Genomic DNA, 27,478 nt, shown 5'->3' on the forward strand with positions numbered 1-27,478 from the left:
ACCAATGCTTAGTTTAGTTTAGTTTAGTTTAGTTTAGATATACAGTGTGGAAACAGGCTCCGGCTCACCAAGTCCGTGCCGACCAGCGATCGCCCCGTAGATCAACACTATCGTACGCACCCTAGGGACAATTTACAGATTTTGCCGGTCAAACCTGTACATCTTTGGATTGTGGGAGGAAACCGGAGCACCCGGAGAAAACCCACGCAGGTCACGGGCCAAACATTTCAAACTCCATACAGACAGCACCCGTAGTCGGGATTGAACCCGGGTCTCTGGCGCTGTAAGGCAGCAACTCTACTGCTGTGCCACCGTGCCGCCCCAACAGTTAGCTGCTGGGATTTCAGGTGTAGTCTGCACACATTTGCGTGGGGCTCTAAACCTCGGATCTAGGCAATCTGTTTCTGACTGTATTGTGTCCTTATGAAGGAATGAACTGTAGCAGCATTTAAACGACACTTGGACAGGCACATGGATAAGAAATGTTAGAGGATATGGACCAAATCTGGGCAAATGGGACTAGCTGAGATGGGGCATCTTGGTCGGCATGGACAAGTTGGGCCGAAGGGCTTGTTTCTGTGCCTGACAACTCTGACTAAAACGTGGACTTTTCAACTGTACATTTCAGAGATTCTTCCAGATGGTAATGGGCATCAACATGTAGAAGAGATTTGGCCACTCAAAACTATTTAGTTTAATTTAGAGATACAACATGGAAACAGGCCCTTTGGCCCACTGAGTCCATGCTGACCATAGATCACCATCCCACGTTCACGTCCACTCCCTACACACTAGGGGCAATTGACCTACAAGAAGGACAATAACCTACAAACCTGCACATCTTTGGAGTGTGGCAGGAAACCGGAGCGCCCAGGGAAAACCCACGTGGTCACGGGGAGAACATGCAAATTCCACGTAGACAGAACCCAACCGAACCCAGGTCTCTGCTGCTTTGAGGCTGCAGCTCTATCAGCTGCGCTACTGTGCCACCCATATTTCCAAAAGTCATTTTGAGAAATAAAGCTTAAATTCTTGGACCTAACAAACGATTCCAACGTCTTGCCACACAAGAATTCATTGTTTATATTGTTTTTTTTAATTTAAGGAAACTTTATAAGAACAATAATGCAACCAGTGATTGAAATATTAGAAAAAGGACGTGGGAGAATAGACCAAGAAAATGCAGGAGGTGATGGAGGTGCACTGCCGCCAACCAACACAAGATGTGTTCCAGTCACTCCAGAAAAGAGGAAACCGCTGGGCAAGGAAGTTAACAGGAATCTTTCCTCAAAAAAGATTAAGTGTGCGTCTTGGGAAAAATCAGAGGAGCGGATTTCGGATCCAGATTTTTCCTTGTTTATGGTTAAAGATAAATATGGAGCTGATCAAGTCTTTGTGGATCTTGGTAAGTGTGGTTTTTTTCCCCAACCCATATATGCAGATAAGAAATGAGTCAACTTGTCTGTGCCTGAGGACTGTATTGCTTAGTCAGTTTGTCAGCTGCTGTTTGCCATATCTGTGTTGACATTAGAGGGAGGTTGTGTTGCAAGAAGAACATGGAACAGTACAATACAATACAATACAATATGGTTTTATTCGTCACATTGCACATCAAGTGCAAGTGAAATGAATTTGTCAGCAGCGGTACAATGATAAAGAACACACAATACACAATAAAAATGCAATAAAAATTTCACACAAACATCCACCATAGCATTCATCACTGTGGTGGAAGGCACAAAATTTGACCAGTCCTCCTCCAATTTTCTGGGGTGATGGTAAGTCCACGCCGGGTCCTCGGTAGAAGTTGGCCGTGGGCCGGCGGTGGTGGCTTCTTCTTCTCCCGGATCCCCCACGAGGGATCCCGGGCTGCAGACGCCGCGCCAGCTGGAGCGCTGCAGACCGCGGCTTCAGGCTGTTGGCAGCCGCGGGCTTTGCAGCACAAGAACGGGCAATTCGGCCCACAATATTTGTACCGAACATCATGCAAAGACTAATTCTTGTCTGCCTTCACCTCCTAATCCATATCCCACCATTCCCTGCAAATCCACACGTCAATCCAAAACTTTTGTTTACTTTTACGTTAAGTCTCTTAAATGGCGCTACCATATCAGCCTTACCCACCACCATATCCGGGGAAAAAAGCTTCTGAATGTCTACCCTATCTGGGGCGGCACAGTGGTGCAGAGGTAGAGTTGCTGCCTTGCAGCACCAGAGACCCGGGTTCAATCCTGACTGCACGTGCTGCCTGCACAGAGATTGTATGTTCTCCCAATGACTGCATGGATATTCCCCAGGTGCTCCGGCTTTCTCCCGCACTCCAAATGCGTGCGGGTTTGTCGGTTCATTTGGGTTCATTAAAAGTTGTAAATTGTCCCCAGTGTGTAGTACAGTGCTAGTACGGGGATCTTGAACTTGATGGGCTGAAGGGCCTGTTTCCACACTGTATCTCTAAACTAAACTATGCCATCGATACCCTATCTATGTTCAGCGAAAAAAATTTGTTTTGAATTCTTCAAACTTTAATGTATATTTATAAACTATAATTAAAGAGAAAAAGAGAGCAAGGCAGCAGATTACAGTCTTTTCTGGTACTAGTATGACAGAAAAACCTACAGAACGCCAAGTACAATCTAATTTTAACAAATTGAGAAAATTCAGAAAACTGTATATTTCAGAAACATAACATCTGTTAAAGGACATGTATTGGATTTCCCTCTTCCAAATTTATTTTGTATATTAACCAGCTTCTGCAGTTCTTTGTTTGTATGAAATCTGTAATATATCTGATCCTGGCTACATTATCATTATAGACAATAGGTGCAGGAGTAGGCCATTCGGCCCTTCGAGCCAGCACCGCCATTCAATGTGATCATGGCTGATCATCCCCATTCAGTGCCCCGTTCACATAGATTGGCGGTGCTGGCTCGAAGGGCCGAATGGCCTACTCCTGCACCTATTGTCTATTGTCTATTGGAACACAGGTCTCCGGCGCATGTAATGTAGCAGCTCTACCAGCTGCACAACTCAGCTGAAGTCAGACCTTAGTGAAGATAGACACAAAATGCTGGAGTAACGAATGGGTGATGTTTTGGGTCGAGTCCCTTCTTCAGACCTCAGTGAGTTTTACGGAACGAAAGTTTGGCCGCTTCCTGAATCTCATTATCTCCACCGATTGCTGGTGAAAAATGGGGAAGTGTGAACATTGGATGAGAAATATGGATATTATCTTGTTTAGTGGCCTGTTGAGATGTGAGAAATAAAAAAGTTAATGGTCTACAGCGTGAGGTATAAATGGAGTCAATGGAAGGGAGGTTGGTTTGTGTGATGGTCTGGGCTGCGTCCACAATTCGCTGCAATTTCTTGCGGTCTTGGATGGAGCTGTTCCCAAAACCAAGCTTTGATGCATCCTGATAGAATGCTTTCTATGGTGCATCTGTAGAAGTTGGTGAGAGTTGTTGGGACATGCCGAACTTCCTAAGCCTTCTAAGCGTTGGTGTGCTTTCTTGGTCGTTGCTTCAATATGGGTGGTCCAGGAGAAGTTGTTGGTGATACGGAATCCTCGGAATTAGACGTATTCAACAATGTCTACTTCTGCACAGTCAATGCAGACTGGGGTATGTGGACCGCTTCACCTCCGGAAGTCGATCACTCTCTCCTTTGTCTTGCTGACATTGAAAGAAAGGGTTGTCGTCTAGGCTCATAATCTGTAAACTTACTGCCAGAAAAGACTGATCTGCTGCTTAGCTTCCCTTGTTTTAGCTAATTATAGTTATAATATTCATTTAAAAAATACCCTGCATTTAAGTGTGTCTTAAGGCAGCACAGTGACGCAGTGGTAGAGTTGCTGCCTTCCAGCACCAGAGATCTGGGTTCAATCCTGACTACTGGTGCTGCCTGTACAAAGTTTGTACGTTCTCCCCGTGACCCGCGTGGGTTTTCTCCGGGATCTCTTGTTTCCTCCCACACTCCAAAGATGTTCAGGTTTGTAGGTTAATTGGCGGGGTCTCATTGTAAATTGTCCCTAATGTGTGTAGGATAGTGTAAGTGCGTGTCTGTGCGTGCGTAAGTCTGTGGAATTCTCTGCCTCAGAGGGCGGTGGAGGCAGGTTCTCTGGATGCTTTCAAGAGAGAGCTAGATAGGGCTCTTAAAAATAGCAGAGTCAGGGGATGTGGGGAGAAGGCAGGAACGGGGCACTGATTGGGGATGATCAGCCATGATCACATTGAATGGTGGTGCTGGCTCGAAGGGCTGAATGGCCTACTCCTGCACCTATTGTCTATTGCGCGGGGATCGCTGGTCGGTACAGACTCAGTGGGCCGATGGGCCTGCTTCCATGCTGTTTCACTAAACTAAACATGTTTTTTTAAAGGCGTGTACACAAAGAACAGAAACTTTCGACTCTACGGATCATCGAAACTGGGGAAGAACACCTCTTTTCAAATTGCTGAAGACAATCAGTTTACACCCAAGCCTCAAGATAATGTTTCTGCAGACGAGCTGTTATTCCTGAGCTCTCTGGTCAGTAACGTTAGGTAAAGCACCTATACATTTCAATACTGTTATGGAAGATGGGAGAGTGGTAAGGGAACTGTTTACACACTCTTAAGTTACCTTTGGACTTAAACATATCGATGTTTGAATTCTTTCTGTGCTTTGAGTCTGGTTGTGAGTATTTTTTTTAAATATTCAGTTAGACATTAGCAATTTAACTTGAAATGGATAAGGGTTACTCTCAAAATGCTGGCTAGTCTTTTTCTCTTAACTATGACAAAAATAGTTTGACATTGCATTTAGTTGTTGGATGAGTGCATGATTTCTGCTGTATTTATTTACCTGTTTAGCAGCTTAAAATAATTCATGTTGTAGAAGCAGAATTGTGCCATTTGGCCCATCGAGTCTATTCAATCGTGGTTGATCTATCTCTCCCTCTCAACCCCATTCTCCTGCCTTCTGCCCCATAACCACTGACACCCGTACTAATCAAGAATCTATCAATCTCCGCCTTAAAAAATATCTATTGACTTGGCCAATTGCATGTAAAGAGCTTTAGAATTCCATAAACTTGTACTTAATTACAAATTCTGCATTTTACTATAATTTTATACATTACACAGTACCGTGAAGGAACTTTATCATTTGTAGAATTTTAGTGAAAATATTGCAAAGTAATAAGACTCCAAACGCAAATTGAACAGCATCTCATATGGGCAGCTTACACCCCAGCGGTATGAACATTGACTTCTCTAACTTCAAGTAACCCCTGCATCCCCTCTCTCTCCACACCCTACCCCCCCCCCCCCCCCCCCCCCCCCCCCCCCCCCCCCGCCCTCTGAGTTGTCGTATTAGTTTAACTCTCGAACTGTTGAGTTTCGCTGTCTGTATTACTCGTTATCCCCTTCCCCACAGCCAACAATGAACCATTGTGGGCTCCACCTTTTCTGGCTCATCATTGCTTTGTGCATATCTTTCATCCATTTGTTACATGTATCGTCTATATCTCTTCTTTCCGTTCCCCTGCCTCTCAGTCTGAAGAAGGGTCTCGATTTGAAGCGTCACCTATTTCTTCTCACTAGAGATGCTGCTTGACCACTGAGTTACTCCTGTGTCTATATCCAGCTTCAGACTTTTTGTCCTGGTTTCTCATCTAAGTTTTCAGTAACCACTTACTAATCTTACTTTTGGATTAATTTATTTAAAAATATTTTTTCGAACACAAACATAGGCAAGGTTTTAAGAGATCACAAGATAACTTTTAATTAAGAAAAATAGTTATCTTCTACATTTTGTGATCTGTTAGGACCTTGCCTATTTTATGGCGAAGGGCAGGAGGGATCTTAATTCCCAAAGAAAAGAACTCCTCAACCATTAGCCAATTCCGCCAGATCAGCCTTCTGAACGTGGAAGGAAAGATCTTCTTTGGTGTTGTGGCCCAAAGACTCTCAGCATTTTTGCAGAGCAACAACTTCATTGACACGTCAGTGCAGAAAGCAGGGGTGCGTGGTTTCTCAGGATGTCTGGAACATGCAAACGTCATCTGGCACCAGATACAAACTGCCAAGAGGGAAAAGTGGTACTGGACGCAAAATCCGCCTTCCGACACCGGGACATAGTGGGCCATGTCCAGCAAGGCCGAGGGGGCTTTGGCCTGGGAGCAATGAAACCTACCTGGCAAAAGGCTACTCCAGCTGAACGTCAGCACCTGGTGGTGGAGGATGTGCGCCACCAGGAAGAAGCAGCCAGGTGTGCCAAAGCCAAACAAGGCCGCTAGATGAGGTGGGATGGCGTTGAGAGGAGGAAGATCACATGGAGAGAGCTGTGGACCATGGAGTCAAATAAGTTGAGCTTCATTATCAGAGCCACATATGACGTCCTTCCCTCTACCACAAACCTAAATCTTTGGCTGGGAGAGGATCCAGCCTGCCCCCTGTGTGCAGTTCCAACAAACCTCAAGCACATCCTGGTCGGTTGTAAGACCAGCCTAACACAAGGCAGATACACCTGGCGACACAACCAGGTGCTGAGGTGTTTGCCCACTGAACTCGAGTGGAAGAGAGTTCCCACCAACGCCATGCCTATCAATGCCCAGTAACATTCCCGCAAATACCATCCTTCATCCGGGAAGGAGAGAAACGGAGGACTAACCCCTCGCCTCTCAACTCATGCCCACTGAACGCAGCCAGGGACTGGGAAATGCGTGTTGACCTAGGCCCGAGGCTTTCGTTCCCAGTTGAAATTGCAGTTACCAACCTGCGACCAGACCTTGTTCTCTGGTCCAACTCCTGTCGACGTGTTTTCATCATTGAGCTGACGGTCCCCTGGGAGGAGGCTGTGGACGAGGCTAATGAAAGAAAAAGGCTTCGATATCCAAACCATGCAGCAGAGGCAGAGGAGAGAGGTTGGAGTGTAAGGGTTTGTCCAGTGGAGGTGGGGTGCAGGGGCTTTGTAGCCAGTTCCACTGCAAGGCTCCTGAGGGAAGTAGGAGTCGGAGGGCAATAAAAGAACTTGCCAATGCCGCCGAATGGAGCAGTCACTGGCTGTGGCTGAAGAGAAAAGATGCTGTCTGGGCTGCCACGTGACCATCTAGAGGCTAACCATAAGACACACACCCAGGGCTGATCACCCTGCGGTGGGCCTGCCTCGACTGAGGGTGTCTTGTGATAAAAGGCCGAAACACCCAGTGACGTTGAGGTACACAACTGAAGATGTGTCTGATTGGTAGCAAAATCACCTTGTGGTCACCCCCAAGAATACCAAATGTCAATTGTTGTGAAAAACCTTAGGGATTGTAACATCCAGTCCTAATAATCAATACATTTTGTGATCTGTTAGGACCTTGCCTATTTTTATGTTTGAAAAAATGTTGATAAAAATCTACCATTCATACTCTGCATTCATTTCTTCCTATAGTTATGTTATTTTATGCAATAATGGAGGGAAAAACAATATTCAAAGAGTGCAATGGATAGTATTTAATAATCTGATGTGGTGATATAAATGGCTGAAACAGTGGTAACAATTTAAATGTTCTTGTATAAATTCATTGTTTAGTGCGTGCCAGACGGAAACTATCAGGAAGAAGTTCAAATACTTAATCATTAAGAAGAAGAAGAAGAAGAAGAAGAAGATTAGATATTTAATCAGCATGTTGACCTTTATAACGAGAAGATTTGAGTATAGGAGTAAAGAGGTCCTTCTGCAGTTGTACCACATCTGGAGTATTGTGTGCAGTTTTGGTCTCCTAATTTGAAGAAGGACATCCTTGCTATTGAGGCAGTGCAGCGTAGGTTCACGAGGTTAATCCCCGGGATGGCGGGATGGCGGGATTGTCATATGAGGATAGATTGGAAAGACTGGGCTTGTATTCACTGGAATTTAGAAGGATGAGAGGGATTCTTATAGAAGTGTATAAAATTATAAAAGGCCTGGACAAGCAAGATGCAGGAAAACGTTCCCAATGATGGGCGAGTCCAGAGCCAGGGGCCACAGTCTAAGAATAAAGGGGAGGTCATTTAAAACTGAGATGAGAAAAAAAGTTTTCACCCAGAGAGTTGTGAACTTGTGGAATTCTCATAGAGGCTAATTCATGGGATGAATTTAAAAGAGAGTTAGATAGAGCTCTAGGTGCTAGCGGAATCAAGGGGTATGGGGAGAAGGCAGGCATGGGTTACTGATTGTGGATCTTCTTCTTCTTGCGTATGGCGGGCACAGCCTAAAGTTGTTGGACAACTTGTTCTATTTGATCTTATTTGATTGTGCACGCCGGGTTGATTGCATTTGGCGAAACGGTTGCAATCTCCCACCCCACTGATTGTGGATGATCACTATGAATGGCTCGAAGGGCCAAATGGCCTCCTCCTGCACCTATTTTCTATGTTTCTATTAAGCTGGAAAGAGGGCAGAGACGATTTATGAGGATGTTGCCAGGACTTGAGGGCCTGAGTCATGAGAGATTGGACAAGCTAGGGTGTGCAGGAGGCTGAGGGGTGATTTTATAGAGGCATATAAAATCATGAGAGGAAACGTTAGGGTGCATGGGCAGGCTAGGACATTAGGGCTTTATTCCTTGGAGCACAGAAGAATGAGGGGTGTCTTATAAAGTTATATAAAGTCGTGAGGGGAATAGATAGGGTGAATGTACAGTCTTTTACCCAGCATAGAGAAATCAAGAACCATAGGTGTAAAGTGAAAGGGTATAGATTTATATGTTAGAACCTATGGCGCAACGTTTTTACACAAAGGGTGGTGGGTATATGGAACGAGCTGCCATAGGAGGTAGCTGAGGCAGGTACTAATGCAAAATTTCAAAGACATTTGGACAGGTATATGGATAGGAAAGGCTTCGAGGGATATGGACCTAGCTTGATGGGGCATCATAGTCGACATGGACTAGTTGGGACGAAGGGGCCTTTTTCTGTTCTCTATGTCTCTAAGACACTGAAACCAAAATTAAATGTACAGGTTACAAACTGTTTGCATGATCAATGTACTGTCATGTTACAGATTTTCTGATGGCTTGACCATTCTGACCTGTGATAGCCCAGATATGAGGAAACCCAGGGAACGTCTCGATCCAGAGAACTCAAATCATTCTGTATCAGGTACACCCATTTCTAATAATCTGTTTGTGCATTGTTAGGTTAGATTGTCAAAGAGGAGCATTAATCTGCCTCCGCATGGTTTTTCTTAAAGGTGATTCTGTTACCTGTCACTTATAATTGTAAGCATAAAATTCAAAAGTCAAAATCAATTTTATTCGTCACATGCACCCGAAGGTGCGGTCAAATAAATTTGCCAGCAGCGATACACTTAAAAAGAACACACAATAAGATTTTACACAAACATCCACCACAGTATTCTTCACTGTGGTGGAAGGCACAAAGTTAAGCCAGTCCTCCTCCTTTTGTGTTATTTCTACCAGTCCGTGATATTGCCCATATTTAGCTGCTGTAACACAAAGTGCTGGAGTAACTCAAACAGAGTCTGGGGAAGGAGGCGGCACGGTGGCGCAGCGGTAGAGTTGCTGCCTTGCAACGCTAGAGTCCCGGGTTCCACCCTGAATACGAATGCTGTCTGTATGGAGTTTGTACGTTCTCCTCGTGACCACATGGGTTTTCTCCGGGTGCTCTGGATTTCTACCACATTCCAAAGACGTACGGGCTTGTAGGTCAATTGGCTTTGATAAAATTGTAAATTCTCCTTAATGTGTAGGATAACGTTAGTACTGGGTGATCGCTGGTAGGCAGGGACACGGTGCGCTGTTTCTGCGCTGTATCTCTAAAGTCAAAAGTCTAAACGGTCCCGATCCAAAACATCATCTGCCCATTCCCTCCACGGATGCTGCCTGACCTGCTGAGTTATTCCAGCATTTTGAGTTTTGCTCAAGAATTCAGTGGGTTTCCACCAAGTGCTCCAGTTTCCTCCCACATCCCAAAGACGTACAGGTTTGTAGGTTGATTGGCCTCTGTATATTGTACCCTAGTGTGTAGGGAGTGGGTGCAGCGAAAGTTGGATAATATAGAACTAGTGTGAACGGGCAATTGATGGTGGGCTAAAAAGGGCCTTTCTCCATGGCTAAACTAAACTAGTAAGACCTATCTACTCAATCTGAAAATTGAAAATGTTCTTGGCAGGCCCAATTTTAGATATAACTTATATATAGAAACAAAGAACTGCAGATGCTGGTTTATACTAATAGCCCTGTCCCACAGTGTGAGACTTGATTCATTCCAAGAGCTCTCCCGAGTTTAAAAAACAAACAAACTCATGGTAAGCACGGAGAATGAACGTAGCGGGTACGTCGGAGCTCAGGGACGTCTCTTAGCGGCTCGTAACGCTAACGGCAGGTACATGGGAAGACTCGCTAATGGAAGGTAAGCACGGGAAGACTCGAGTACTTCCCTCTCGGGGCTCTCGAGTACTCGAGAGCCCCGAGTACCGACGAGTGGCCATTACCGTAAATCTCCGAGTTCAAATCAGGGAGAGCTCTTGGAATGAACTCGTACTGTGGGGCAGGGCTTTCAGGATCGACACGACGTGCTGGAGTAACACAAGGGTCAGGCAGCATCTCTGGACAAACAGAATGGGTGACGTTTTGGGTCAGGACCTTCTTCAGACTTGCTTAAGGCATTAACTCAGTGTTTTAAGCATGGATGTTTACACGCTAAATGTCAGTGTTAATCATTTAGAAGTGAGCTACTAAAAGTTCACTGTTGGACGTGTATATTAAACATGGGGCTTCGAAAATTACGAATTAAACTATTCTATTTTCTAGAGACAATGGGTGGTTACCATTGTTCACCGTATCTAGAGATCGACAATTTCATCATTGGTCAAATCAACAAGGGAGGCGTACAAGGTGGTAAGTTCTTTATCGCGTCAGACGTCGCTTTAGAAGCTTGCCGCAAATCGGATATACGGAATGGTTTTGTCACACACTGTGCTTGAAATGTGTTCCATGTCATTAGGTCATACGTTCTAGGAGTAGAATTGGGCCATTTGGCCCATCAAGTCTACTCCGCCATTCAATCATGGCTGATCTATCTCTCCTCAGCCTTGCGCCGATGGAATTACTTCTCCTCCGAAGAGCTGATGGTTTACGACATCAGCAACAACCACTGGTGCGAGAACATTGGGAGAGCGCATAGAAGCAACAACATCATGTGAGTTCCAGCCATGGCACTGTTCATCTATCTAGATGTGCCTCCATTCAATGTGTGAAATGTCCGTCCTCACCAGCTGAGCAGGTGCACGCACTTTGTCATTTAATGTTATCAACTCGTTTAGTTTAGAGATACTGCGCGGAAACAGGCCCATCGGACAACTGAGTCTGCACCGACTAGCGATCCCCACACATTATCACTATCCTACACACACTAGGGACAATTGGCATTTATACCACACCAATTAGCCTACAATTTCTACACCTTTGGAATGTGGGAGGAAACCGGAGCACCCGGAGAAAACCCAGGCAGGTCGCGGGGAGAACGTACAAACTCCGTACAGACAGCACCCGTAGTCAGGATTGAACCTGGGTCTCTGGCGCTGTAAGGCAGCAACTCTACCGCTGCGCCACCGTGCCACCAACTAGATTGGATTAGCAGTGTCATCAACACTTTCTCTATTAACGATCATGAGCAGCATAACAAGCAAGATTTTATTCACTAGGAACGGCAGACGCTGGAGACTTAAGCAAAACACAAAGTTCTGGAGGAAGGGGGCGGCACAGTGGCGCAGCGGTAGAGTTGCTGCCTCACAGCCCCAGAGACCCGGGATTGATCCTGACTACGGGTGCTGTCTGAACAGAGTTTGTACTTTCTCCATCTGACCGTGTGGGTTTTCTCCGGGTGCTCCGTTTCATCCCACACTCCAAAGACGTCCAGGCTTGCAGGTTAATTGTAAATTGTCCCTTAGTGTGCGGGATAGCCTTGGAGTACAGGGATCGCTGGTTGGTGCGGACTCGGCCTGTTTCTGCCGTGTATCTCTGAACTAAATGAAACTCAGCGTGTCTGGCAGCATCATACAATTAATGGTGTGACTCTTCAGTTTTGATGTACAGAGGGATCTTGAGGTCCATGTCCATAACTCCCTGACAGTGGTAACAAAAGTAGATAAAGAAGACCTTTCATAGGCTGGGGCATTGAGTATGAGAGTATGAGAAATCTTGATGCAAGACTATAGGACTTTGGTTGGGCTGCAATTGGAGTATTGTGTGTAGTAATGGTCGCCCTGTTGCATGAAGGAAATGGAGGTTTTGGAAAGGCTACAGAGGTGTCTTATCTGAATGATGCCTGGATTAGGGGGTATTAGCTGTAGGCCAAGGTTGGACCGACTTGGATTGGTTTCTCTGGCATGTCAGAGGTTGCGGGGGAGACTTGATAGAAGTATATTTATACCTCTCCAATTAGCTGAAAATAGGTGGAGGGGCAGGTAGTGTAGAGAAAGCAGGGACTCTGCAGAAGGACTAGGACAGGTTAGGTGAGTTGGCAGAGAAGTGGCAGATGGAATATAGTGCAGCAAAGTGTGGAGTCATGCATTTTGGCAGAAGGAATAAAGGCGTAGACTATTTTCTAAATGGGGAAAGAATCCAGAAATTGGAGGTGCAAAGGAACTTGGGAGTGCTGATTCCCAAAACATTAATCTGTAAGTCGAATCGGTAGTGAAGAAGGCAAATACAACGCTAGCATTTATTTCAAGAAGGTTAGAATACAAAATCAGGATGTAATGCTGAGGCTCTATAATCAAGGGATATGGGGGGGAAAAGCAGGAACGGGATACTGATTTTAGATGATCAGCTAAGATCATATTGAATGGCAGTGCTGGCTCGAAGGACGGAATGGCCTACTCCAATAGACAAAGACAATAGGTGCAGGAGTAGGCCATTCGGCCCTTCGAGCCAGCACCGTCATTCAAGGAGATCATGGCTGATCATCCTCTGTCAGTACCCCGTTCCTGCCTTCTCCCCATATCCCCTAACTCTGCTATTTTTAAGAGCCCTATCTAACTCTCTCATTAAAGCATCCAGAGAACCTGCCTCTGAGGCAGAGAATTCCACAGACTCACCACTCTCTGTGAGAAAAAGTGTTTCCTCGTCCCCATTCTAAATGGCTTACTCCTTATTCTTAAACTGTGGCCCCTGGTTCTGGTGGTTGATTAGGGTTAAGGTTAGTGGCATTTTAAAGACTTTTGGACGGGCACATGGATATGCAGAGAATGGAGGTTTATGGGTTATGTGCAGGTAGATAAGTGATGGTCTTGGCATCGTGTTCGGCACAGACATTGTGGGCCGAATGGACTGTTCTTGTGCTGTACTGTTCTGTGTTCCATGTGCGGAAGGATTGAACGGGTGACATTTCGGGCCACCTCAACAATCCTGCATAGGTGGTGGCTGATGAAGAGTATTTGTACACAAGACCTCTGACTATGATGCCTAATGATGGGTTAGTCAATGGCACCTCTCACTGAGACGGCTCGTATGAATAGCAACACTGATTGAGACGGAAAAGATTCATCGCTGCTTGTGTGAGTAGGACAGGAAGGAAAAGAAAAACACCAAAAATAAACACATTGCGATCAGTTCATCTTGAGCTAACATCATAAAATAAAGAGACGAGAGATTGCAGATGGTGGAATCTGGAGCAAAAAAACAAGCTGCTGGAGGGTCTGAAGAAGGGTTTCGGCCCGAAACGTCGCCTATTTCCTTCGCTCCATAGATGCTGCTGCACCCTGCACCCGCTGAGTTTCCCCAGCAATTTTGTGTACCTTCGATATTCCAGCATCTGCAGTTCCCTTTTGAACAAGCTGCTGGAGGAAATCAGTGACCCAGACAGCTAATACAGGTCAGAAAAAGATTCACATGCAGCTCCTCCAACCTTGTCAACTGGCCATTCGGCCTTTCGAGCCAGCACCGCCATTCAATATGATCATGGCTGATCATCTAAAATCCAGTGCCCCGTTCCTGCTTTCTCCCCATATCCCTTGATTCCGTTAGCCCTAAGAGCTAAATCTACCTCTCTCTTGAAAACATCCAGTGAATTGGCCTCCACTGCCTTCTATGGCAGAGAATTCCACAGATTCACAACTCTCCGGGTGAAAACGTTTTTCCTCATCTCAGTCCTAAATGGCCCATCATTTATTCTCAAACTGTGACCCCTGGTTCTGGACTCCCCCAACATCGGAAACATTTTTCCAGCATCTAGCTTGTCCAATCCCTTAAGAATTTTATATATTTCTATAAGATTCCCTCTCATCCTTCAAAATTCCAGTGAATACAAGCCCAGTCGATCCATTCTTTCATCATGTGTCAGTCCCGCCATCCCGCGAATAAACCTGGTGAACCTTCGCTGCACTCCCTCAATAGCAAGAATGTCCTTCCTCAAATTAGGAAATTAATTCTATTTATTTCCCTCGATGTCGCCTGAACTGCTGAATTGTTCCAGCATGTTCTATTTTTATTTCAGATATATGCTGCCTGTTCATTTTCCATGCAGTGTGATTTTCTTTGTCTCCTGACTCCACATTCTCTAACCTTCTCTAACATTCTCTAACTTCCTGTCTGTAGGAAGTCCTACAGACAGGAAGTGTCACAGCTGGCGCCCCTGTGCCAACGGAACAACCTGGAGCTCAATGCTCTTAAGACAGTGGAATTGATTGTAGAATTTAGGAGAGCTCCCCCTCCCCTCACCCCACTCACCATCAACAACACCACAGTCACATCTGTGGAGTCTTTTAAGTTCCTGGGAACCATCATCTCCAAGGACCTTAAGTGGGGGGCTACCATCGACTCCACAGTCAAAAAGGCACAACAGAGGATGTACTTCCTGCGGCAGCTGAGGAAGCACAATCTGCCACAGGCAGATTGGTCCAATTCTATACGGCCATCGTAGAGCCTGTCCTCACCCTCTCCATCATGGTCTGGTTTGGCTCAGCCACCAAGCACGACACCTGGAGGCTGCAGCGAATCGTCCGATCAGCTGAGAAGGTTATTGGCTGCAACCTTCCCTCCATTGACGAACTGTACACTGCAAGGGCCAGGAAGCGAGCGGGCAAGATCATCTCTGACCCCTCTCACCCCGGCCACAAACTCTTTGAATCACTTCCCTCCGGAAGGCGACTCCGGACTGTCAAAGCTGCCACAGCCAGACATAAAAACAGCTTTTTTCCACGAGTAGTAGCTCTACTCAATAACCAAAAATCTTCTGTAGCCTCCTTTTGCTTTGGTATTTTATTTACTTCACATGTTTAATCAATAATGTTTTATTATTAATGTTTAATGTTTTACGTGTCATTCTTAACTGTCACCATGTCATGTTGTCACATGCGGGTGGAGCACCAAGGCAAATTCCTTGTATGTGAATACTTGGCCAATAAACTTATTCATTCATTCTTGATCTGTTATTGGGGACCATGTAAAGGCTATTTGAGAACATATGTAAATTGGGACTGGGACGAAGAAGGGATGAGTACTTTTTGTAACTTTGTCACAGCCTCTTTGGCGACTCTTTTGTGTACTTTGTATGCAAAAACGAAGACATTCATTGCACCTAGCCAGGTACAAGTGACAATAAAGTACCATCATAATTATTATTTCCTAACACCCGCTCAAAAAGAATTAGTAATAATGGTCAACCAAGACTTTCTCTTTTTAAATCTTTGCTAATTATTTATTGTCAAACTTTTCATATCTAAATATTCTACTCTTTTAGCCTTTGTGAGATTTCATTATGTTTCTTACAGCCAGCGTATAATTTTTGGGATGTTCTATCCTCAACTATAGTTATTATTGGTAGGATTTTTAAATTCTCCAGCATTACAGCTTTTTGTAATGAAAAATTAATATAGTAAGATAGACACAAAAAGCCGGAGTAACTCAGCGGGACGGGCAGCATCTCTGGAGAAAAGGAATGGATGACGTTTCGGGTCGAGACCCTTCTTCAGACCAGATTCAGAATTAGTATAGTAATGTGTCTGATCATTTTTCCTTTAATTCTTTTAAACAGTTGTATTCCACTTTTTACTGCTCTTGTATTCCATTCCATTGCTGATGGGAAAGCATCCCACATGCCTTTTTTAATCATTATCCTTCCAGCAAAGACCTGTTCTGACACGCCCCTTGGCATAGTTCCATTGAATTGTTTGGCTTTGCCTAGAACTTGATGTTGTCATATTTAAAGCTGCATTAAAAAAATCCAACTTGTACTAAAAAAAACTCCTTGCGCATTCTCAATGCAAACCTCCTCATCTACTTGCAGAAGCTAGGAAAAACAGTGTACTAATATAGTGATATTGGATTTTCATTGCCCCTGAAATTTGTTGATATGACATGCATTTACATCTCGCTTTTGAATGATATGCAGTATTGTACCATATTGTACAAAATGAAATACTAAATGGAGTCATTTAAAATATGTATGATGCATTTATTAGGGTCCTATCACAAGAATGTATAGGCAACACTCTGCAAAGCATTTATTTTGGGCTTGCAGCAAAGATGACTTGCAGTGAATGCATTGGGTGTTATAACATGTGTGTTTACTGCTCCAGCACAACATTCAGGCAATGTAAATGTCAGCCTCCATGCTTGGACTCTCTGAAACTTTGTGATGGAAGTACTTTAAAGGCGGCATCGGTCATTATATTACATTTCAAGGAGAAAAGTGTTTGCTCCAGATCTCAGCACCTGCACTCTTCAGTGGGTCGCGTGTTTATGGGTTATTCTGAGGTCCTTCTTCCTTCTCCCCGCTCCTGTCAGGCGGAAGTCAAGTCAACTTTATTTGTCACATACACATACAAGATGTGCAGTGAACTGAAAGTGGATTGTGCAAAACAACAGAACAGAACCAGTATTTACATTTTTTTTTAAAAGGCACAATAGTAAATTAGTCCCTGGTGAGATTAGAGTTTCTAGTTCTAATGGCCTGTGGGAAGAAACTCTGTCTCATCCTCTTTGTGACAGTGGAGGCGTTTGCCTGACCATAACAGCTGGAACAGTCAGTTGCTGGGGTGGTAGGGGTCCTTCATGATCTTGCTGGCTCTGAATCTGCACCTCCTGGTGTATAGGTCCTGCAGGGGGGGCGAGTGTAGTTCCCATAGTGCGTTCAGCCAAACGCACTATTCTCTGCAGAGCCTTCCTGTCCTGGGCAGATCAGTTCCCAGACCAAATTGTGATGTTTCCTGACAAGATGCTTTCTACAGCCCCAGAGTAGAAGCACTGAAGGATCCTCAGACTCTGAATTTCCTCAGTTGCCTGAGGTGGTTAAGGCGCTGCCTTGCCTTACTCACTAGTGCGGCAGTGTGTGTTGTCCATGTCAGATCCTCTGTGATGTGGACTCCCAGGTATTTAAAGCAGCTCACTCTATCCACACTAGTCCCATTTATCCCCAGTGGCCTGTACGTCCTCGGTTGTTGTGCCCTTCTAAAGGTACAGAAGCTAGGAAGTGCGTGCTTCCAGACTCGGGAACAGCTTCTTCCCCTCTGATATCAGGCTTCTGAAAGGTCCTTCCATAAGCTAGGGTCCTGTCCGACTCACCTCTACCCCATTGCGGACATTGGACTTTGTCTCTGGAACTGATGTGCTACAATGCTGAGAACTATACTCTACACTCTGTATCTTCCCCTTCACTACCTATTGTGCTTGAGTTGGACTTGACTGTATGGTATATCTGTTTGGATGGCATGCAGAAACAAAACTTTTCACCGTACCTCGGTACAGGTGACAATCACAAACCTTGGCCCTGCCTTAATGACATGGCAGCAAAATCGCATGATATTAATACTTATTGAAATGTCTTATTTTGTAGGATTGTGGTTGATTTGAAGAGAGAAGTCTGGTATCAGAAATGTTACGATCCCGTGTGCCGAGCTCAAAGATTCAGGTCTGAAAGTAAGTAAGAAAAAATCTTATTCTGTAGAATTTTAATTTACTGTTAAATCCTAAAGGCCAATTACAGACTAATTGACAATGAATTATTTTTAATTCTAGGTCACCCATTACCCCATGAATGCTGTTTGGATTTTCTCATTGATATGGTAAGGATTTAAAGAATGGATCAAAGCTTAGTCTATCATTAAAGCCACTTTTACCTTTAATAATGGTGTCTTTCCTATGAAACTGCAACTTGATGTTATTCTATCAACCATATTTTTATGGTTGGTGGTATAATCAGTTGTATTTGTGTGCATGTGTAAAAAAACTCATTCAAAAATATTAATTTCTGCTGGCATATCTATTTTTACAAAGTACTGGAAAAAAACATCTGTGGTGGGAAATGTTCAGATGACGTCCCAACTCAAAACATAGTCTGACAATTCCCCTCCACAGATGTTGCCTGACATGCTGAGTTCTTCCAGCTCTTTTGTTTTTTTATTACTGAACATCTGACCCAATTTAAAAGGCAATTTATCAATTATCAAAAGCAATGAGATTTTATTTTGAACGGCAGATGCTTGAATCTTGCGTAGAACACAAAGTGCCAGAGGAACGCAGCAGGTCAGGCAGCATCTGTGGAGGGAATGGACAGATAATGTTTCCGTTCAAGACCCTTCCTCAGACTGATTGTAGTAGGGTGGAGAAAGCTGTTAATGAGGTGAAAGCAGGACAAAGCCTGTCGAGAGATAGATGGATAAAGGTGGTGGGGGGGTTGATGGCAAATAGATGGACAAAGGCTAGATGAAAAGGATGCAAAAGGCTGTCAGATAAGGAGATGAGTCAAGAGTAAAGCCAGAGGGAGGGATAGTGGAAGAAATGCACTTTAGGATGAGGGGGCATAAGAAAAAGGCGGGGAGAAAAGGTGTTACCTAAACGAAAGAATTTGCTAGCCCTTGCTGTCTCCTCCCCTTCCTTAACCCTCTAGCTGTCTCCTCCCACCCTCCCATCCGCCCGCCCTCGGGCTCCTCCTCCTCCTCCCCTTTTCCTTCTTTCTCCCCCACCCCCCATCAGTCTGAAGAAGGGTTTCGGCCCGAAACGTCGCCTATTTCCTTCACTCCATAGATGCTGCTGCACCCGCTGAGTTTCCCCAGCAATTTTTTGTGTACCTTCGAAAGAATTCAATGTTCACCTTTTGTGAAGTGCAACATAAAGGTAACATGGCAATGAATAAATCCCTGTTTAAATTGACTGGGGAGTGGGCGGAAACCTCTTCCATGATTACAATTATTCACCTAGAGGTAAAACAAAGTAAGATCCATGACACAAGACAGTGCAGCAGTTGGAAACCAAATAGTCTTCCATCTTAGACAGACACAAAATGCTGGAGTAACTCCGTGGGTCAGGCAGCATCTCTGGAGAAAAGGAATAGGTAACGTTTCAGGTCGAGACCCTTCATCAGATCTTTTTTGAGCAAGTATATTGGTCAGTTATTAGTCATCCTTATTTCAAAAGAAATGTAGTTTAACTATCCACCATAGCAAGAAGAGTTAAGGTTTTTCTTTTTCTTATGCCCCTTCATCCTAAAGTGCATTTCTCCCACTGTAAGAAGAGTTAAGGTTGATTATCATACCTGAAAGATATACAGAAATTACTTTTTAATGCACTAGTAAAGTTGGGTTTCTTTTAGTGATTTATCTAATCTGCCCCGTGCAGGTGTTTTATAGGAGAATAAGTTCAATGTATTATACATGCAGTTACAGGCATTGGCAAGGTTTTTTTGTTGATGACTCAGGACGTACAAATATTAGCATCTGAAAATGAATGCCCCAGCTGGTTGTACCAGCAGATGAAGGTATACAAATTCGCAAATAAGTTCACACCAAATAGAAACTAATTGAAACTAACTCTTGCAGGATAATGAATTTGTTTTTACCATGGATGAAGACGGAAATATCGAGGCAAGTCAAAGCCAAGCACATGCAACACAAAATCCTCTCCCAGCACAAAATGTGGACACAGAGCTTGACAATGATGATGATGCGATGCTGTTAGAAGCTGCTGAAGACAGTGAATTTATTGTTGAGTTCAATTCAGAACAGAGTAGTGAGGAGCAGTCAGACGATGACTTGCTGGCTGCTGCAGAGGAACTAGAAGCTTCTGTGAGTGAAGATACCTGATAATGTAGTGATTGTAGTAGGGTGGAGGGGGGTTGATGGCAAATAGATGGGCAAATGTAGTGAGTTGTACCATGCCTCAGATTTGAATTTGTCCGAAACAATGCAGTATTTACATTCTATCCGCATCAATAATCTGTAATTTCATGATCTTCAAGTATTAATATGATTCTGCTTTTAATTTTAAATCATTTTCTGATTTTAAAATCATTTTTACTTTGAAATAAATGCTGCTATTTTATTTATTTAATATTAAAAGACTATATCCTTCTGTTTAAACGTCTGTCATCCTTTTATATTATTCTCAGGCTTCAAGATTTTTTCTATGAATATATCTTTATTTATAAACATTACAAAATGTAATAAAATACATTGTCAGTACAACCAATTAGCAAATTTGATGCTTGATCACTAAAACATTAGCAAATTCAAGAGAAGGCACATAAATCCACGGCAAATCATGCAGTTATCATTAGATAGACACGAAATGCTGGAGTAACTCAGCGGGACAGGCAGCATCTCTGGAGAGAAGGAATGGGTGACGTTTTCGGGTCGAGACCATTCTTCAGACTCATTCCTTCTCCAGAGATACTGCCTGTCCCGCTGAGTTACTTCAGCATTTCGTGTCTATCTTCAGTGTAAACCAGCGTCTGCAGTTCCTTCCAACACATGCAGTTATCATTAATTGGTTAGAGGATCTGAAAAGCTTATCAACTCAGTCCACCTCAAAGTGTTTTTACAGCCACTATAGAAAAGTATTCATTATAAGGTTAGATGCATTGCATTCAATCAATTAAATAAAGGTACACAAATGACTGGGTAACGCCACTCATTTTCTATACTACAACTGTTTTGAAGATCTCTGGTAAAATGCAGTTCACTTCTTGGCCAGTGACTGTTCTAATTTTGTGTTTATTATGTGAAGCTGTTTCTCAGCTCCCAGAATTCCTCGTGCTTCCAACAGAAGGGCCGGAAAGCTGGAAATATCGTACTGCAGGGAAAAAAGGAAAAGTTAAATCAATCTCACGCAAATAATCTGCATTTATTCTTACTTTGTTGTGTCTAAGAATTTAAATTTATATAGTTGAATTATTATGTTTTTGTTATGTCATAAGGAATAGGAGCAGATTTATGCCATTCGGCCCATCAAGTCTGCTCCACCATTCAATCATGGCTGATCTATATCTCTCTCCATTCTCCTGCCTTCTTCCCATAACCTCTGACACTCATTATATCGGAAATCACAAGAGAGCACCATAATATTTCGTTTTGGGAAATGTGGGTCTAACTCTGGCCTAAATAGATTCATTTTCCTCACTTCTATAAATTAATGTTATTATCGAATATAATTGTTTTATAGGGTAACAGTGGTTGCATTACTGTAGTGACAATCAAGAGACCAGGACTATTAATCCATAGGCAAGTGGGGAATTTAATTTCAATTAATCTCTAAATCTGAAGGGTGGCACAACGGTAGAGTTGCTGCCTTACAGCGACAGAGACCCAGGTTGACCCTGACTATGGGCGCTGTCTGTACAGAGTTTGTATGTTCTCCCCGTGACCTGCGTGGGCTTTATCTGGGATCTCCGGTTTCCTCCCACTCCAAAGACGTACAGGTTTGTAGGTTAATTGGCTTTGTATAATTGTAAATTGTTCCTACTATGTAGGATAGTGCTAGTGTACGGGGAACAAATCGGTAGGCCGAAGGGCCTGTTTTGCACGCTGTATTTCTAACAAGAATACTAAACTATCACTCTAAATGCTGACCCCAATTTTCAGAATGTGAAAATCCATCTAGTTCATTAATGCCCATTAAGATTAGAGATTTCCTTCCTTGTCTGGTCTGCTCTTTGACTCTACAGCATTCAACCACCCTCAAGAACAGCGCAGTAACCCATTCAGTTTGTACCACATCAGGCTACTAGCCTGATCTTAAGTGCTACATTTAGCTGACCGGCAGTCCACCAAAGGATTAAAGAACAGCCTGACCAACCCGTGGAATAATATTTCAGCCAATGTTCCTTCACAATCCCAGACTAGGTCATAATAAACAGATCCACAAGGTGGATACTTGCAAGCAAATGTATCTGGGAAAATTATTCAACAAATCTCAGGAAATCAGTTTAAGTGTAGGCAAGAAAGGTTGTTGATAGCCATCCACCAATATCAATAACTGATGAATTAGTAATTCAACATCTTAGAAACCATGTTAAAGTACCGAGCTCATTTGATGTGGGTAGTTATACAGCTCCCAAGCCTATCCAAGTAGCAACTCATTTAAACAGTTTTTAAAACAGATGAACAGCATAAATGGACACAGCAAGCAGATCGTACCGTTTCTTCCTCACTTGGGTTTTGATTCCTGTGTTCAATGTACTGTGTGTGCATTTGTTTAAAACCAGACAGAAACTGCTTCACGCTCTGCAAATCTGCTTTCTTTTGGCTCAGTTCTGAATGTTCCTTCTGCAAGCGTTTAAGTTCGACTTCCTGCCTAGAAATAACAAAATATTGACTTCACAATTTGGGAGTTAAAAAAAACACAGTTCAACTGGGCTAAAGTGACTTGACTTGACTATCAAATGATTACAGGTCCACCACCGATTTTCCGGCAACTGATGGTCCGGAACTTCCTTTAATCCAAACAGAACTACGAGAGCGTTGCGTGTGGCACACAATCTTTTAGTACGTGTACCTCCATGCTGAAAGTGTTAATTGTTTCCTTCTTTGTTAATTCTTTATTTAAGTTTCTAGTTTTAGTCATGGGAGGGGTATAATTAGTGGGTCAGAGGTGTATTGTGGAATTATTATTACATGGCCTCTGTCCGGCAAGATGGATAATCCGCCACGGCTCTGGAAGCAAGAGTGCCGGAAAATCAGTGGTGGACCTGCAGCAACATTTCCATACTGCCATTTGCTGTAAAAATCCTTTGTCCGAGTCCCCCCAACAACATTTTTGGAGATTTAAACTTGTGAAAAGTGCCCAGCAAATTCTCTGCTGTCTGTGCTCCAGAGCTGTTCACTTTCCAAACGGTGCACAGTGCAAGAAAACTGGCTGCCCAAATAACAATGCTTCGAAAGCAGAGCTTCACATGTGCACCTTGAGATGAATACATTGTGGGAATTAAACAGTCAGTGCAGAGAAACAGAGCTGAGGTGAATGATCTCCGGAGACCTGAGGAGCTCGATAGCCTGTCCGCTTGTCCATTTCTCGCTGCCCGTGGATATAGGAAGAGGTATCGCAGTTTGGCAGATTTACTGGCATATAGTGGTCATAGAGTCATACAGCATGGAAACAGCCCCCAACTTGCCCACACCGACCAACATGTCCCGTCCACACTATATTACAATATTGCATATTGTACTGGGATAGAAGTTTCACCCTCTCCCCCACATCTTTTCCCTCTTAAGATTCCAAGAACAATCAGCATATAACCAGTTTCAGTTATATTTCATTATATTACTACTTTCAAGTAATCAGGCACCATGCAGGATTTGATAAAAGGTAACATTACTCATTTAATTCCTTTTGAGCAACTAGGAAGTGCTTCCTTGTCTTGTTGAAGGTTGCTGTCACCTGCAAACATTAAAGGAGTAGTTAACTTCAACGTCCATATTTATTCACCAACAACAGCTTTATAAATGTTTAACCTTCTGACACTGCTTTTAAAATATATATTTACCTTTGCATTTCTTCTTTCCATGTTCTTCACATCTTGTACTTGATTTAGCTTTAAAGAGGAGTAAAGAAAACACCTCTTGTCAATCCAGATATGAAACACTGACTCAAGAGTCAAGAGGGTTTAATTGACACATGCACCGAAATTAAACAATGAAATCAAAACGGAACAAGAATTACTGGTCATTTTTAAGACTGCATTTTGGAGAATGCTATCAAAAATTATTACAGGCAAAAATAGGGTTATTGGCAGCCTATATTTAAAATAATTGCCTGCTCCTTTGTGCCAAACTACGTCTCAAATCAACAACCTGTCCAATATTATATTAAATATACTGGTAAACCTTCCTGATGGCTGGACTTTCATGCAATTATAAGGAACATTGTGTTTCCAATGCTGGAGACATTCATCAGATCAAGAAACATCAATGGAAAGAGAAGCAGGTCAAGGATCCTTTGTCAAATGTTAACTGTTTCTCTTCAGATGCTGCCAACATGTTGAGCATTTCCAACATTTTATGTTTAGGTTCCATATCTACATTATTTTTGATTTTCAGATTTTGGGCAGCTGAGTGGAAGATGTCCAACAACGGCAGCGGTAGAGCTGCTGCCTTACAGCGCCAGTATGATAGTAGCCATTCCACCACTGCAAATCATGCTCAGAAAGTAGTAAACACCCCAGACTATTTACATCTTATGATGTGAAAGTCACCCCATCTTTATGTTCCAGTGAATTTTGTTAAATATGACCCATATCAAGTTAGATCAGCCCCACCATGCAAATTATGCTTTAAAGACCTGATTCAAGATATACAATCCAAACGAGTGGGTGTAATTATAGCAATGGCATATCCTGCAGTACTTACAGTTTCAATGACTTGCTCCTTAAAATTCATGAAGAATTTGTTGACTACTTTTTGGCAAATGACAGATTCCACAGACTTCCTATCAAATTGAGTAAAATAGCATCGTATTAAAAGATAACATATTGCACAGTCCTGGGGTCTAAAGTGCTGCAAAGAACTCAGATACTATATACAATGAATCAAATTACTTTCCAACTATGTTCTTACGAGATACTGGTTAACAAAACTGCAAATAAAGATTTTGATAAGTCACACTCTTGGGTTTTTTTGTACTCACATGATCAAGTTAATGACACCAGATGTGGTAGAAAAACTGTTCCCTCATCAGTCAGTAGAAGGATGGGTATCTAACTGGCTGTGATTCCCCGACGCATTTTATATGACCCATCAGATCAAAGGAGTAACTTTAGACAGTTTTAGATGCAAGGTGTTGCAATTTCAGGACCATGAGGAGACCACAGGCTGAGTCTCACCAGGGAACAGCAGCGTCTGGGTCAGCGACTTCTGCAGCAGCAGCTTTGCACAATGGAAGTATGCAACACACCAAGGTTAAAAGCCCCATGTGAAGTTGGAAGGATGATAATGAGGACATTTCACACCATTCGATGATGATGAGGACATTTCACAGCAAAATCCTTTCGATCTCATCAAATCGTTCTGCTCTCCGCAATGGAAGAGGATGAAGTTGCAAGCGAAGGTAGAGCGGTCTTCTCACAAGAAGAGCGTGAGGCAAACGGGTGGAGGCCCACCGTCTCCCAACCCATCACCCATGTGTATGCTTATCAGGGATCTGATCCCCCACGATTTCTTACAGATCAGAAATCCATTCGATGATAATGAGGACATTTCACAGCAAAATCCTTTAGATCTCATCAAATCGTTCTGCTCTCCGCAGTGTTTCCAGCTCGTCGGCCATTTTTTCTCTCCGTAGCGAGCTTAAACCTTCCTTAAACCTGCCCCCTGCTGAGTCTAAATTTTGCGGCAAGTTAGACTCTTGTCTAAGGTCAGTCTAAGCTTTGGCGATTAGTAGAAAAACAACTTAGACTTTAGTCTAAATATCAGGGATTAAACCTGCCGTCGAGTCTAAATTGCAGAGTTATACCTGCTGTTGGGTTTAAAAAAATCAGTAGAATACGGGCCTATCTGTCTTGGGCTTCTTGCCTCCACAGCTTTACTGAGTGAGACCAGATCAGATGGCAAACTCATAAATTTGTATGCTACTAGTTTACTAATCTTCTGTATTCATCCATTTTTTTTTAAACACACAAACCGTTTATCATCATCTCTCTCGTCGAAGACTGTAGTCCAGTTTTCCTTTTAAAAAATATACACATCCACTCGATGCTTCAATACATTTAATATATCCTTTTAATTGCTTTTTAAACTAGTCACTGCTGTCATACAAGCACAACACAATGGTTCATTGTAAAAGCAGCAATAAATGGTAAGTTAAAGGAATGCCCATAAATTGAGGCTCTGTTGCTGCTCACCAAGGGACAAATGGTGACAAGTCTCCATTATTCTACTGTTGGAATATTTCATGTCTGAGTACACAGATATGTGTTTATAAGACTAGGTTGTACAATGATTCATATATTAAATACTTCTTCACATTTACAATGCCAGTGTTAAACTTACTGATATTCTTGAACAATCTGCTCAAAATCATTGAGGACTACATCCAGTTCAGTGACATCTTTTGATGACCTCTTGATGCCTTCAGGACACCAGATGTTCATGGTTAAAGGTCCATCTTCTAAAAGACACAAAAAAAATCCTCGATTAAAAATGGATTCTTCAATTAAATACATATTCTCAGGCATTTCCAATAACTACTTTCTCGTTATAATAGACAGACTTTATGGAGGAACTGGGTGTGGTATATAATGTAATTAAAACAATTCCAATCAAGGTGGCAAAGCAAATAAAATCTAATCAATTGCCAAGGTATATAGGCAGGACATTACTGAGTGAAAATCTGGTAAATCTATGCTTAATTTGCTTGTTACTAACTGCATTTGTAAAATCACACACATACTTAGACGAAATAATAAAGAAAGGGCCAAACGCAGGCAGGTAGGACTAGTGTAGATGGGACATGTTGGTCAGTGTGGGCAAGTTGGTGCGAAAGACCTGTTTCCACGCTGTATGACACTATGACTATAAAGCAACAAACCTAAATATTAAACAGTCAAATCTGACAAATGGAAACCACATTCTAACTGAAACATTTCAGCAATAGATATCAAAGTTATATTTTTCAGGTCAAGTTAAGAACCCAAATCAATACTACCTCTGCTTATTTTGACATAAATAAAGAGGAACGACATTAGTAGATGCTTCTTTTAGCAGGATAATGGGAATAAAGACTGACAATCTATTTAAATACAATTTAAACGTTTACTGAATCTAAATATTTTTAGGCCCATTGTTACTTGACAATTCTGCACTGCACGATCCAAGGCTGGAACATTCTTCTCAAGATATGATGCCCAGAACTGAATTTTGCACACCGGATATGGAACAACGATGTAATCCTCTTGGCCATATCACAATTTCCATACCTCCAAGTTCCCAGACGTCCGTGAAACAGTAGGCTATGCGGAAATACATTCTAGCACACTCACTAGGTGGGGAGGGGGAGTTTAGAGACAGGCTGGTGGGTGGTGGCTCTAGAAATAGTGGACACATTGGTGAACATTTTCCAATGTTCAATAGATTCAGGATCAGTTCCTGTGGATTGGGGGATAGCTAATGTTATCCCATTTTTCAAGAAAGGAGCGAGAGAAAATTGGGAATTACAGACCAGTTAGCCTGACTTCGGTGGTGGGAAATATGCTGGAGTCAATCATTAAAGAGATAATAATGGGGCATTTGGATAGCAGTAAAAGGATTA

At 43.0% G+C, this 27,478-nt stretch overlaps 2 protein-coding genes across 6 annotated transcripts in view; one reads left to right on the plus strand and one right to left on the minus strand.

Moving 5' to 3' along the window:
- primpol (primase and DNA directed polymerase) overlaps positions 1-20,319 on the plus strand; it is a 47,483-nt gene extending 27,164 nt beyond the window's left edge. For 3 of the 5 annotated variants that reach the window (XM_033018544.1, XM_033018543.1, XM_033018540.1), the window contains 8 exons: positions 1,106-1,405; positions 4,373-4,535; positions 9,004-9,101; positions 10,775-10,861; positions 11,054-11,162; positions 17,799-17,881; positions 17,981-18,027; positions 19,780-20,319. In XM_033018544.1, coding sequence (XP_032874435.1) covers positions 1,106-1,405; positions 4,373-4,535; positions 9,004-9,101; positions 10,775-10,861; positions 11,054-11,162; positions 17,799-17,881; positions 17,981-18,027; positions 19,780-20,043 — 1,151 coding nt within the window. In that variant the 3' untranslated portion in view covers positions 20,044-20,319. The remainder of the gene's footprint in view (positions 1-1,105; positions 1,406-4,372; positions 4,536-9,003; positions 9,102-10,774; positions 10,862-11,053; positions 11,163-17,798; positions 17,882-17,980; positions 18,028-19,779) is intronic. The other 2 variants (XM_033018541.1, XM_033018542.1) reach the window with 2 other exon arrangements.
- Positions 20,320-20,798: 479 nt separating this feature from the next.
- The window catches only part of cenpu (centromere protein U), a 38,938-nt gene continuing 32,258 nt past the window's right edge, over positions 20,799-27,478 (minus strand). The window contains exons 10-15 of the mRNA XM_033018539.1: positions 26,221-26,338; positions 24,583-24,661; positions 23,721-23,768; positions 23,553-23,614; positions 22,375-22,531; positions 20,799-21,031 (exon numbers count right to left, since the gene is read on the minus strand). Of these exons, the coding sequence (XP_032874430.1) occupies positions 20,918-21,031; positions 22,375-22,531; positions 23,553-23,614; positions 23,721-23,768; positions 24,583-24,661; positions 26,221-26,338 (578 nt within the window). The 3' untranslated portion in view covers positions 20,799-20,917. The remainder of the gene's footprint in view (positions 21,032-22,374; positions 22,532-23,552; positions 23,615-23,720; positions 23,769-24,582; positions 24,662-26,220; positions 26,339-27,478) is intronic.

This window comes from Amblyraja radiata, chromosome 3 (assembly GCF_010909765.2).
Source record: "Amblyraja radiata isolate CabotCenter1 chromosome 3, sAmbRad1.1.pri, whole genome shotgun sequence".
NCBI lineage: Eukaryota > Metazoa > Chordata > Chondrichthyes > Rajiformes > Rajidae > Amblyraja > Amblyraja radiata.